Raw genomic sequence first — 14,363 nt, 5'->3', positions numbered from 1 at the left:
CATAAACCACTCTCCCCTGCACCCTCATCTCCAACAAGAAGTCCAAGAAGCTTATGAACCTTTGTCCAGAAGATGGAGACCATCCGTTCAGCTGCCTCAGTTGCTGTGGGTCCATGAGATGCACCTCCTGCTCCCTCGACCCTATTCCCATCAAACTGCTGACCACCCAACTTCCCTTTCTGGTGTCCATGTTAGCGGCTTCCTCTCCTTGGGTTCTGTCCCCCTCCGCTTCAAATCTGCTGTCATTGCCTCCTCCATTTCTGGCCTTTTGAGCATCCCCGATTTGTTTTGCTCCACCATTGGTGGCCTTGCCTTCAGTTGCCTAGATCCCAAACTCTGGAATTCCCTCTCTGCCTCTCCTTTAAAACATTCCTTAAAACCTACTTCTTTGACAAAGCTTTTGGTCATCTGCCCTAATGTGGCTCGGTGTCAAATTTTGTCTGATTACGCTCCTGTGAAGCGCCTTGGGATGTTTTACGACGTTAAAAAGGTGCTATATAAATGCAAGTTGTGGTGTTGACCAATCTCAACAAAAAAAAATTAACTGATCATTTATCTCATTGCTGCTGCAGAATAACAGTCACTTGTCTACCTAATAGATATTTTACTCAAAGTGTTGTATGAAAGAGGTGTTTTAACATAAGGCACAATATAAATTCAAATGTTTATTTTATAAAATTACCTCATGTACAATCGTATTAGCTGGTTGTAAATAAATTGTATTTGCCAAGAAAAATGTATGTCATATGTACAATAAAGAATTTACAACTTGTAAGAATATAAGAAATAGGAGTAGGTAATCCGGCTCCTTGCGCCTTGTCCGCCATTCAATATTATAGGTGGTCTTCTATATCAATTCCACTTTCCCGCCCTATCCTTATATCCCTCAATTTCTTTCGTGCCCCAAAATTTATTGAGCTCAGTTTTGAATATACTCAACAACTGAGCATCCACAGCCCTCGACAGTAGAGAATTTCAAAGAGTCTTATGAAAAAGGCCAAAAAAATTCTAAATATTCCACTCAAAAACTACTTGTGGGTTAACATACTATCCGAGGAGATGCTGTACTGTGCCTTAGGTGTCAGCCGTGGCTCAGTGGGTAGCATACTCGCCTCGGAGTCAGAAAGTTGTGGGTTCACTTCAGGGACTAGAGCACATAAATCTAGGCTGACATTCCAGTGCAGTACTGAGTGAGAGCTGCACTGTCAGAGGTGCCTTCTTTCAGATGAAACGTTAAATCGAGGCACCGTCTGCTCTCTCAGGTGGTCGTAATCGAGCCCATGGCATTTTTTCGAAGAAGAGTAGGGGAGTTATCCATGATGTCCTGGCAATATTTTTAACCCTCAAGCAACATAACAAAAACAGATTATCTGGTCATTAGCCCATTGCTGTTTGTAGGAGTTTGCTGTGCGCAAGTTGGCTGCTACATTTCCCACATTACAACAGTGACTACACTCCAAAAGTACTTCATTGGCTGTAAAGCACAGAGACATCAATGAAAGTGAAAGATGCTATATAAATGCAAGTCTTTTTTGTAAACCAGAAGGTTCCAGCTTTGATTCTCGTTTGTGCTGAGTTAGTTAGGGCCACAGCTGCAGGCCACTGGACGCTTAGACTGGGCAGAAAAAACATTCCCGATCACTATGCAGTAAATCCCCTCCTCCTGCCAGTGTGTATGTATGGATGTCAAGTGAGAACAGGATCAGACACCCTCCATCACAAAGCCTGCTGCCACTCACCATCTATGCTTGCATATAAAATAATGTCGACAAGGGCACAGGGGAAAAATACATGTGAAAAACCAAAGTATTCTTCAGCACAATGACCAGAACACATGCTTTGTCATTTATAATATGGTCTTTCAGCAAATTGTTCTAAGTTTAAAAAAAAAAGGTCTCTTCACAACTGTGGAAGTGTAGGATACATTTAATTAGAAACAAAAACGCAAAAAAGATCATCTGGCACAGCATGAAAAGCTTTCAATGAAAACTCAGGAGGTATAGTTTGCAGCAGCGCGAGAATTGTAAAATTTTGTTATACGATGATAGTTACATGACATTTGATTCATACGACTGGGATTCATAATGTTGCAGTACTTATTAATGACAGTGTGAACATGCAATTTTCAGTGTAAAACCCTTAATCATATAGAACGATATAGCACAAAAAACCATTTGACCCATTGTGCCTGTGCCGGCTCTTTGAAAGAGCTAAACAATTAGTCCCTCTTTCCCTATTGCACTGCAAATATTTCCCTTTCTAGTATTTCTTAAATTCCCTTTTGAAAGTTACTATTGAATCTGCTTTCACCACCCTGTCAGGAAGTGCATTCCAGATCATAATGTTTTTTCTCTCATGTTGCCTCTGGTTCGTTTGCCAATTAACTTGTGTCCTCTGGTTACTGACCCTTCTGGCACGGAAAACAGCTTCTCCCTATTTACTCTATCAATACCCTTTGATAACAATTTAATGGATTGTTATGCATGGATTTAAAGTAGCAAACAAATAGATTCCATTGTATTGTGTTAACATGAAACTGTAAAAGATTATAACTAATGCACAAACATTCACTGCAGGCAGTTTTGCCTCCCTATATTAACACTCCTCAGGGTCCTGTTATCATTTTGCTACACTAAAAACGATTGACAATCTTGCTGGGAACTTCTTTGAATGCAACCATAACTCTCCATCAAAACGCCATATGTTGTTTTAAAATTTCCGTCAATCACTTAATTTTTTAAATTAATCAGCACCTAAAATAAACATACCTCAATGATTCACAAGCAAACAAAACCTTCAGTTTCATGGACAAAACATTTATAGGTAATTTAGGTATAGAGCAAAAAAATAATAATGCACAAATACACTGAAAACAGTTCATTTCTAAAAAAAAATTAAGTAAAATGTTAATTTTATTATATTTTAAGGCCAACTGAATTAACATCCTGGCACGTATAAAAGCAATATACACATAAAATAAAATATATTGCTCCAAATGAAAAAATAAACATCTTAAAATAATAGGATACTATGTCCTGCAACAAACAGCAGATAAGCTTTCCACACACGCCATTAGAAAACATTATCTTGGAAATTTTGAAAATTCAGTGTCTGCTTGGAGCATTATAACAATTTTTAATAAGACATGTGTAACTAATATGTAACTTTAAAAAAATCAATTTTCTGTCTCATGAGGATACCGACTCTTGCTAGCATACAGTTGCATGGATACAAGTAGTGCCCAGTACCTCACACCAGTGACAATTCTCCACGTGAACTTGAGAGCAAATCTCTACCATGGAGGATATCACAACCAAGTCTGATACTGCCATCACCAGACATCCACATATACACACACATTTCAGCAGAGGGCAAAAATTGGGAGTAGGAATCCTCACAGGTTTTCTCCTTCCTCGCCTGGGAGGGGACTCAAACCAATTCTAGTAGCTCAATTGCTGCAGCCGGCTGGGATTAAAACTCTCGGAACAGGATCAAACCTGCAACCTTCGGGGCCAAATGGCTGAGTGCTACACCAGTCTTTACTGTACTCCAGTAAGCATCATCAGTTTCAGGGAAGCCCCCAGGGCTTCTTATATCTGCACTAAATTTCAATTTGACTTCAATGGAAAAGTATATCCGATGGAGTGTAAAATGGGCGGTCAGATTAATTTCTATCCTTTAATGTCCATCGCTAAGACTAACATAAAACAAGAGACACAAATTAACATTGACTATAAAACATTGCATAAAGCCAAACTGGTCAGAACATCACTTTTACCAAGCTTAAATTTCTCTTTGATCTAGAACAGTTATAATTACCATAAAAATGATATATGCACACACACTCACCCCCCCAAAAATGCTTAAATTACAAAATAGGATATTTATTGTGGTATGCAAGAATCCCTGGATAATTTTAGATAATTATGGTAACACATATGCATTATAGGAATGCCTTATGTTGTTTTATACAGATTAAAATGTATTAGTTTGATCATAAATAGGCTTGTATTTTGGTATAAAGTATTGAAACTAAAATAGCCTTCTATACTAAATATTTTACTCATACCATTGGAATAAGATTAAAAATACAATTTATGTTTAAAACAGTTCTAGTAACAGCACAATAGTTAGGGCATGCTTTCTCAAAAATACAGAGACAGCTGAATTACACACATGAAACAGTAGGTAGTTGCATTTACTGATAATATAGCTGTGGCTCAGCAGCTTCCATTGACATACATCATCTACAATGCTCTTAGCTTGCTATGGTGCTGCATTAACATTTTGCAATGGATAGTTTTATCTGCGATATACATTGAGATTCCAATATAAATTAATAGTTTTTAAACACACATTTTGACCTTTACTTTAAGTCCCTTAACTCACTAGAAGAAAAACAGTATTGGTTTAGATAAAAACAATGTAAAACATATTTTAATGATAGTAAATGTTAAGGCAATTCATCCCTCCAACTGGCTTGTATGAGACCATGGTGAAAAATGCACTTATAATCATCAGATATACAAACACACACCAAATAATTGGATGTGTAGAAAAAAAAAATACATAAAACTTAGAAACCGCTATCTCATTAACAGTTTACAGATACATATCACACAAGCAGGTTTGGAATTACTGTGCAGGTTGGATCAATGGTCTAAAATTTGTTTTAGGTTAAATTAGAGAATTCAGAAACAAGTATATGCAGTACACTATTCCTAGCCTGTTTTAGTACTTATGTGCATCACATGACCACCATAACATAACCATTGATAAACATATAAAATACAAAAACAATTTCATAAACATCTACCCATGTGGTTAAATGGTGATTCGACTCTGCCATTAACGAAGCATACAGGACTAGCAAATTGTTTAGCTGCCGACTTAGCTCTGTGCACTCAATCTTTTCACCTCGGTGAGGTATAATCAAGCATTATTTTTTAAAGAGGTATGATTTGAACTCAGATTTTCAGATCGGTACTTAGACCAGAAATATTTACTGATTTTAACCAACTTCCTCTATACAACTTCTATTTAACAAATAAGTATCAGAGTGTTTCCTACAACATTCAGTGACGCAACTGATAACAGGATAGGGCTTTTGACATCAGGTGACCCAGTACTGTACTGTTCAACCAATCCTTCAAGCCTATGTGACCTAATGATACAACCATTGCACTATACACCTGTTCAACAAAAAGCCTGCAATGTTCCAAATAAACCTGCACAACAAAGTAGTATTACACAGAGAAAATCTCAGCATCAATTCTGTATGGTAAATAATAGAAATAACATTGCACTGAAGGGCTTTGCGGTCATGATTTAAGAGGTGTTGGTCAAGACTAAATGGGAGCACTACAGGACCAGTAAAGACCACACAAGACTCCACATTGGATGTTATTGCTATATTCAAGAAACAAACCATTGTGGCTTCATCTATCTCACGTGAATTAAGATCTTAATGGTTGTTACTTGTTCCAACAAGATACAGAATTCACAAGTTTATTAAAATCTACACTGTATTGTCTACACATGTACACAATCTAGTTACACAAAATCAGAAATCAAAGCCATTACAGGTACCTGTTTGCAACCCCTTCAGCACTAATTATTGTACAAGGTTAAATTATAAAATCACATATAGCACTGATTACTGGCTGTAAGTCTTGTAAATCTGTAGAACTATATACTTTTTTTAAAGTTCAACAGAAAAAAGATTTCATATTGCCTATATGCCTAGCAGGCTATTGTTAATAATTCTTAAGACAATAAAAGTTCAAAAAATTATTTTCCGGGCAGCCAGCAGATCAACTTATCTGACTTCTCATGATGAAACCTCTTAATATTTATTCATTTTTAAAAATACTACTGTTGAATTTAGATAGTAAAATTCAGATGGAAGATATTTAAAAAGGAGTCCCTTTATGCACGCAGATAGACAGATTGATCCTCCAAGCCTGCAGGAACATGACCGTTTCCCTCACTGCTGTGTGAAGCATCTTGGGACTTTTTTCTATATTACAGGCGCTGTATCAATGCAAGTTATTGTTGCAAGTTTCCAGCGAAGAAGAATTTGTTGGACATGGTTGGTGTGAACATCCTCAAAGCCGTTGTTTACAAGTATCCAAAAAATAATTTCCTTCGTGGCAAGAAAAGGTCTTGATGCAGGCATACAATTGGTTTGCAGTGTTCAAAGCGTTACAATGTTTTCCAAAATAAATAGTGCAAACCTAAAACCATGCTGCATGGGGAAGATTCTCCAGAGTTAGATGTAAAAGGCATGCAGTTTGAGTACCTCCACTTACTATTTGTAAGTATGAAAAATCAAGTGATAGTTATTCAGTGCATATTCAGTTTTTACATTTTACCTTTTGCAAAGTCATGTTAACGGTTATAAGCTCCATAATGCAATAGTCACCTGTATTTGCATAAATAGTCCTTCGAAGTGATATAGTACATTGTTGGTTTATGCGGTATTCACCACCATTGTGTTCAAAACACCAGCTCAAAACATCACAAAAATCACTCCAAGCAAAGTTAATCTCTACCGTTGTTTTCCATTTTTCTGACTGTCTGCCTTTTCCTTCTTGCAGGCACACAAAACCTTGTAGCATCCCTTTCCAATCTTATACATCCACATTATATTCATGACATCTAAGCAAACGCTGGCAACGATCCAAGCAAATTGTGCTCGTAGTCCAAGCTTGTAAAAGGCCTCTGATCCAAATGTGGAAATCATTTTGTGATAGTATACAGGCATGACGGCAATTCTCACCAGGAAGAATATCATTAGCATCAGAAACCCATTAATAATGTTTGGCATGGAAGTTTTTGGATAACCTAACACTTCCAAAAACCACCTGAAAAGGAAAGGGCAATGGATGAGAAACACTTCCAATGTAACACCACAATGAAAATACAATTTAAATACCATCAGAATCTGTGGCAATTTAAACAGAAATATCAAAACCAGATTAAATGACAATTCTGATCACCAAAAGAGATTTAACAAAATAGAGTGCTCCTGCCTCATTCATAAGTTCAACCTTCCTCTCCCCAACTATAATGTTAGAACCTAGAACTTCATAAAATGCAATCCTCATGTAAAGATGAGTAAATACAGTACACCTCACAAAAAAGTTGGTTACTGGGGTATCAACCAGAAACCAATTTTTCCCAATTCTGCTTTCAAACTTCTACATGCAAGAGGTAGAATTTTGGATAACACTATCTGGGAGAGAGTTCCAGAGACCAAGACAACCAGTGTGGAAAGCATAATTGCTGGTAATACATGTAGCTTTTAAAAAAAAAATCAATACAGAATTTTAATATCAAACTAGAATAGCTAGCATAAATATGCAGTCACAAGGTCCTGCATAGTTTTGCCACAATCTCCCTGATGTTATTGAGGATGGGATCGGACATGCTATTGAATGATTAGTGCCAAGCTTTGAGGATCCCTACTCTTCTTCCAGCTTTTACAGTCTTCTTCATCACCACGGAGCTGAATGCTTGTAAATGAAAAAGACTGGTTTCTTAATACAAGAGAGATCAGCAAGCAACATCACAGTCGATCTTCTTTGATGGTAATAACTCAGTTTTTTTCAATATTAAAGAAAATGCACAATGCGTTTGTCCAATTGTATCTATAATTGCCTGCAGTGATTTTGTAGTTGCTCATTTTACAGATGGAACATTAACCACCCGATTAGAAAATTACCTTGATATTTAACATCATTCAATCTTGATTACATCCATTAGGGCATTGAAGAGAAGTGAACAACCAATTGCAACAACTCAATTTTTGCATCAAGGTAATTATGGATGAGGAAGCTAATTTGGCCCATTTTAGGTCATCCACCTAGAAAGACCCTAAAGTCCCCCCAATTGTAACAGCCACTTGTTTTTCTTTTAAATCATGAGGGTGTCGCATAGCTAGAACAACATCTACCACTCTTGACTGCTCAGAGTCCAGTACGAGTCAGAGTAATATTGAGGAACGCTGCTCTAACTTTGTGCTGACTAGCGACAGAATTACTCTCTATCTTGACCATGAGATTGAGAGGATCACAAGTTGACTATTTTGTTACCAAGTCAAATTGCTACCCAAACAGCAGGTGAGGAAGATGTACAAACAACTTCCTATTCCTTGATTTTTTTTTACACAATCAACAAAGTAGATACTGGTTTGTCATTAGCCAATGACTCACTCTTGTCACCAAGTATGGAATCCCATTTGGATGAAAAACAGCAAACTCTTGATATAGGTAACTAAAATAGATGAATAAGTTAAGTGGTGGTGGACCTTCCCCTTGAACAGCTGTGGTCCTAGTGGCGATGGAGCTTGCACAATGGGGAATTCCGGGATATTGACCCAGCAATAATGAAGGAACAGTGATAAATATCCAAGTGGAGATGGTGTGTGATGGTGTTCCCAATACACTGCTGCTCTTGACCTTCTCAGTGGTAGAACTCACAAAGCTGAGAATTAAGCTTGGCGAGTTTTTGCAGTGCATCCTGTAGCTAGTGCGTACTGCAGCAACAGCAGTGTACAACGGTGTAGGAAGTGAATACTGCGTGCAGTATCAAGGGCACCAATAAAGCAGACTGTTTCCTCCTAGCTTCCCGAGTGTTGTTGCAGCTACATCCATTCAAGCAAGCGGTGAGTACTTTATCCATCCTGACTTCAGCCTTATAGATGATGGAGGTTTTGAAGGGTCAGGAGGTGAACAATTCATTGAAAATTACACAGCTTCCACCCTGATCTTGTAGCCTTGACATTGACATGTATGGTCCAATTAAGCTGCTGGTCAATGGCAACCTCAGGATGTTGATTGAGGGAGACTTGGCGATGGTGGCGCCATTAAAAGTCAGGTGGAGATAGTGTGGTGTAAATATTGTAAACCAACTTTGTCAGCCCAAGCCGAGATGTCGTCCAAATCCCAGCATAGGATGTTTCATTATCAGAAGAGTTGTGAATGGAGGTGAACCTTGTGGAATCATCAGTGAGCAGCCTCACTCCTGACCTCATAACGGATGGAATGTCATTATTGAAACAACTGAATATGGTTGGCCCAAAGACACTACCCCGAGAAACTCGGTCTGCAATGTCCTTGGGCTGTGATGACTGCCTCAATAACCACGACCATCTTTCAGTGTGCCAGGATGATACTCATGAAAAATTATGCTCTGCAGCAAGATGCAAGATCTTGTTAGTTTGAGACCAAAACCTGGTGCAGAATTCTGGGGTACTGGCATGTACTTCACCACTCATCCTCAACATTACCATTTCCAAAAATAGTTTCTTCTTAGATGATCAGTCTGTGGCGACTAAGTGTGAAGTGAAACATAATGAGCAGCAAAAGTGTTTAATGCATCAGACAAAAGCTACAGATTCCACCTACTGACAAACAAACCTGACATGTGCACCGACTAAATATGGATCAACCTAGTCCATTCTGAGGACCAAGATCAGTGGGCAAGATAGTGGGCATTTTACAAATGGCCTCGTATCCTCAGGCCAAGGGAAAAATTGTCAATTGACTATGATCCCTGCCCTGGATTACTAATTAGCGACCTGGAAGTGATTGTGGAAAACAAGGGACACCACCATTGAACAACTCAAGATGAAATAGCCTTCAGACTTCTACTGTCTAGGCTTACACACAATTAATGGACTCTTGTGTAGGGTCCTGAGGGGTTTCTGCTGCCCAAGAAACAATATCATAGCTTCAGGACAGATGAGATTGCAGTTAGGGTGGGGCAAGACCCTGGACATGCTTATACATGACAAATAGGGAAAGAGAGCCATCAAGGAAATTGGCGATGCAGAAGTGGGACTTAGTGAGGGACAGGTTCCAGGTAGCAGAGTTTTGGACAAGTTAAACTTTATGGAGGATGGTAGATGAAGGTCAGCAATAAGACCATTGGAGTAGTTGAGTTTGAAGGTGACAAAAGCATGGATACAAGTTTCAGCAATGATGAAAGGAAGTCTTTGATGACGGATAGGATCTGGGATTTGTCACTCAGGATCAAACGACACCGCAATTGTGAATAGTTTGGTTCAGCCTTAACAGTAGCAGGGAGGGGGATGGACTCAGGGCTGAAGGAGCGAAGCTGTGGCTGGAAAAGATGATTATGCCTTTGGTTTCCCAATGTTGGCAAGTGAGCCCCAGGTGGGCAAAGGAAACATAGAAAATAGGTGCAGGAGGAGGCCATTCGGCCCTTCGAGCCTGCACCACCATTCAATATGATCATGGCTGATTATGCACTTCAGTACCCCATTCCTGCTTTCTCTCCATACCCCCGATCCCTTTAGCCGTAATGGCCACATCTAACTCCCTTTTGAATATATCGAACGAACTGGCCTCAACAACTTTCTGTGGTAGAGAATTCCACATGCTCACAACTCTGAGTGAAGAAGTTTCTCCTCATCTCGGTCCTAAATGGCTTACCTCCTATCCTTAGATTGTGATCCCTGGTTCTGGACTTCCCCAATATCAGGAACATTCTTCCTGCATCTAATCTGTCCAATCCCGTCAGAATTTTATGTTTCTATGAGATCCCCTCTCATTCTTCTAAATTCCAGTGAATATAAGCCGAGTCGATCCAGTCTTTCTTCATATGTCAGTCCTGTCATCCCGAGCATCAGTCTGGTAAACCTTCGCTGCACTCCCTCAATAGCAAGAATGTCCTTCCTCAGATTAGGAGACCAAAACTGTACACAATACTCCAGGTGTGGCCTCACCAAGGTCCTGTACAACTGCAGCAAGACCTCCCTGCTCCTATACTCAAATCCCCTTGCTATGGAGGCCAACATGCCATTTGCCTTCACCACCTGCATGCCAACTTTCAATGACTGATGTACCAAGGCACCCACGTCTTGTTGCACCTCTCCTTTTACTAATCTGTCACCATTCAGATAATAATCTGCCTTCCTGTTTTTACCACCAAAGTGGATAACCTCACATTTAATCTACATTATACCGCATCTGCCATGTATTTGCCCATGCACCTAACCTATCCAAGTCATCCGGCAGCCTCTTAGCATCCTCCTCACAGCACACACTGCCACCCAGCTTAATGTCATCTGCAAACTTGGAGATATTACATTCAATTTCTTCGTCTAAAATCATTAATGTATATTGTAAATAGCTGGGGTCCCAGCACTGAACCTTGCGGTACCCCACTAGTCACTGCCTGCCATTCTAAAAAGGACCCGTTTATTCCTACTCTTTGCTTCCTGTCTGCTAACCAGTTCTCTATCCACGTCAATACTTTATCCGCAATACCATGTGCTTTAATTTTGCACACTAATCTCTTGTGTGGGACCTTGTCAAAAGCCTTTTGAAAGTCTAAATACACCACATCCACTGGCTCACCCTTCTCCACTCTACTAGTTACATTCTCAAAACATTCTAGAAGATTTGTCAAGCAGGATTTCACTTTCATAAATCCATGCTGACTTGGACCGATCCTGTCACTGCTTTCCAAATGCGCTTATATTACATCTTTAATAATTGATTCCAACATTTTCCCCATCACCGATGTCAGGCTGACCGGTCTATAATTTGAAACATTTCAAGGACACCCTCAAAGCCTCCTTGATAAAGTGTAACATCCCCATCGGCACCTGGGAATCCCTGGTCCAAGACCGCCCTAAGTGGAGGAAGAGCATTCCGGGAGGGCGCTGAGCACCTCGACTCTAGTCGCTGAGAGCATGCAGAAACCAAACCAGGACAGCAGAAGGAGCGTACGGAAAACCAGACTACCCACCCACCCTTTCCTTCAGCCACTGTCTGTCCCACCTGTGACAGAGACTGTAATTCCCATATTGGACTGTACAGTCACCGGGGAACTCCAGAGTGGAAGCAAGTCTTTCTCGATTTCGAGGGACTGCCTATGATGATGTTGGCAGAAGTTGTGACTCATCCAGGACATAATGTTAGACAAGCAATCTGACATCACAGAAGCAGTGGTCAAGAGAAGTGGTGGTGAGGCAGAGCTAAGTATCATAAGCATAAATGTGTGTCAATCTGACCCGGTGACAGATGTCACCAAGGAGTAGCAGATAGATAAAGAGGCAGCTAAGGATAGATCCTTGCCCTGCAACCTTGGAGGTGATGATGTATGGGAGAGAAAAGAAGCCACTGCTGAGATACACTTGCTGTATGCAATAGGCAGGAATGGATACATGCTGGGGCAGTCCCATGGAACTGGATGAGAGGCAAGATGTTGAATGCATTGTCAAGCCTATTATAGCTTTTTGGTCAGGGCTGCTGGTGAAATGTGTAGCCAGGCAGGGAGGTTTCTGTAAGGGGGCAAAGTTGCTACCATGAGGTCATGTTTCGGTCAGTGCCAAGATAGCAGCACAATCACTACAATGATGTAATGAATGGCAAAGCTCATGATGTGAAAACTGACAAAAAAAATTTACTTTTACTTCACCAGGTATCCTATATGTAAACCAATTTTTATTTTTTAGGGGGAAAAAACTCATCTAAACTTTCACTTTTGCCACAAACTTAGACCTCCATGGCCCACTCTGGTAGGATCAGGAAGTCATTTGAAAGTACCCATGTCCCACATTCTCTAACTATATTTTCAATGTTTTGCATATCAAAGCCTGAATCCAGTTTTCACCCAATATGCTTTGCGAACAATAATCTTTCTTCCCCTCCCCAGTTCATAGCACAGTAATGCAAGCATGAAAATCATCTTTGTTGCTTTCCATCAGCGACTTTGTCTCTCAAGCCGGGCACGAGATAGTAAGCAAGAGTGAGGAGAGCATAAACATCAGCATGAACCTGTTGGGCCGAATGGCCCGTTTCTGTGCTGTAAATACTTTGCAAGAAGCATTATGCTCAAAACTGTCCAAGTTCAGCAATATTGCACATAGCTAAACATAGACAAATTTGCTTTGTAAGGTAAATCACGTTGTACTCAACAGCAACACTCTCAACCCCTTGATTCTGAAGAGCAATGCTAGAGACGTTTAATATTTTCACTTAAAAAAAAATAAAACAGATGCAACTTGATTTGCCAAGTGTTTCCAGCATTATCTATATATTTGTTTCAAATTTCCATCTTTCCTTAATAGTTATATAATTAAATTTTAGTTACATTATTTGTGAAACAAACAATCTTTTAGAAACCAGTCATTTATATAAATGCCTGATTAAGCCAATCGTGCTACAAGGGTGTCTGATCACTCACTCAATACTTCTTACTGCAGATAGAAACACCTTGCAACATTTGTACAGGTTACATTCCTAATAGTGTGTCCACTGCCCACTCTGAGTCGAAGGAAAGAGTAGCAGAGAGCAAACACCAGAAAAAAAGCCCAAAATGCCTCGAATTGGAAAGCTGTAACTGGCCTAGGCACCATTTGGAATGATGCAGGGGCAGGACCTGGTAAAGCCACCCCACAAGCATTTGGTGGGTCAGGAAGTGATCCCCTATTGAATGTGGGACACTCAACAGGCATCTCGGTCAGTTAGCATCCTGGCCAGGTGCTTGCATGGTCAATCCACTACTGCAGACAAGATGCAAAATCATCACAATGACTGGCAGAGAGCAGAAACAGAGGGCTGCAGGAGAGAAACAAAGATAATAAAACAGTTATTACGCAGGACCTCATACTTAACCTGAACATTGAATCAGGTCCGAGCGAGTGTAAATATAAAATATTAGAATAAATGCTGATATTTGGAATTAAGATTTAGTTTTAACTGTTCCCTAAAGGCAAACTGAATCGCTTTTGAAATGACATTGTCCCAGATTTTGCTGGAGCGGGTCATCTCACAGCATACCCTATTAGTTAAGACTTCTTCCCTCACTCTTCAGCTCAAATTTGTTTGCCTGTAAGTTGCTGGAAGTGCGAGCTGATAATGGCATGGTGAGGGCAACGGGACATCTGGGACCTTGATGAACGATGGGACCAACAGTCTATCTTCTTAACCAATGAGATTTAAGGATTGAGAATAAATAGGGAAACGACAGAGAAGGAAATAGGGTGAATTAGAGCCTAATCAAGTACAGAAAGAGAAATAAAGAGAGAGGAAAGAAAGATTGGATTTAGAGATAGAAAACATGAGACAAAGGAAAAGAAAAATATTTTAAATTTTAAAAATATCTAACAACAACTTACTGCCTGTAGGAATAAGAATCCACATTTTAAATTGATCCCTTTTTGAGCTAAAGAGGTTGTTTGGCGTTGCAGGAATATAAATCACCTCATTAAAAAAGGTACTTACGCTGTTAAGTAGCTGCCTTAACTTTCTACAGTGAGTTTAATTGGCAATTAATGTGCACATGCAGCAATTTCCAGAAACACACGGGGAGAGGCTGTGGAGCAG

The 14,363-nt window shown here is 39.7% G+C and overlaps 1 protein-coding gene across 7 annotated transcripts in view; it reads right to left on the bottom strand.

Moving 5' to 3' along the window:
* Window positions 1-1,914: 1,914 nt before the first annotated feature.
* Window positions 1,915-14,363, bottom strand: part of tlcd4a (TLC domain containing 4a) — a 65,962-nt gene continuing 53,513 nt past the window's right edge. For all 7 annotated transcript variants that reach the window (XM_070886644.1, XM_070886643.1, XM_070886642.1 and 4 more), the window contains one exon: window positions 1,915-6,866. In XM_070886644.1, coding sequence (XP_070742745.1) covers window positions 6,551-6,866 — 316 coding nt within the window. In that variant the 3' untranslated portion in view covers window positions 1,915-6,550. The remainder of the gene's footprint in view (window positions 6,867-14,363) is intronic.

Source organism: Pristiophorus japonicus, chromosome 8 (assembly GCF_044704955.1).
Source record: "Pristiophorus japonicus isolate sPriJap1 chromosome 8, sPriJap1.hap1, whole genome shotgun sequence".
NCBI lineage: Eukaryota > Metazoa > Chordata > Chondrichthyes > Pristiophoridae > Pristiophorus > Pristiophorus japonicus.
Note: the sequence above shows the minus strand (reverse complement) of the source record. Positions and strands in the feature narration are given on the sequence as shown.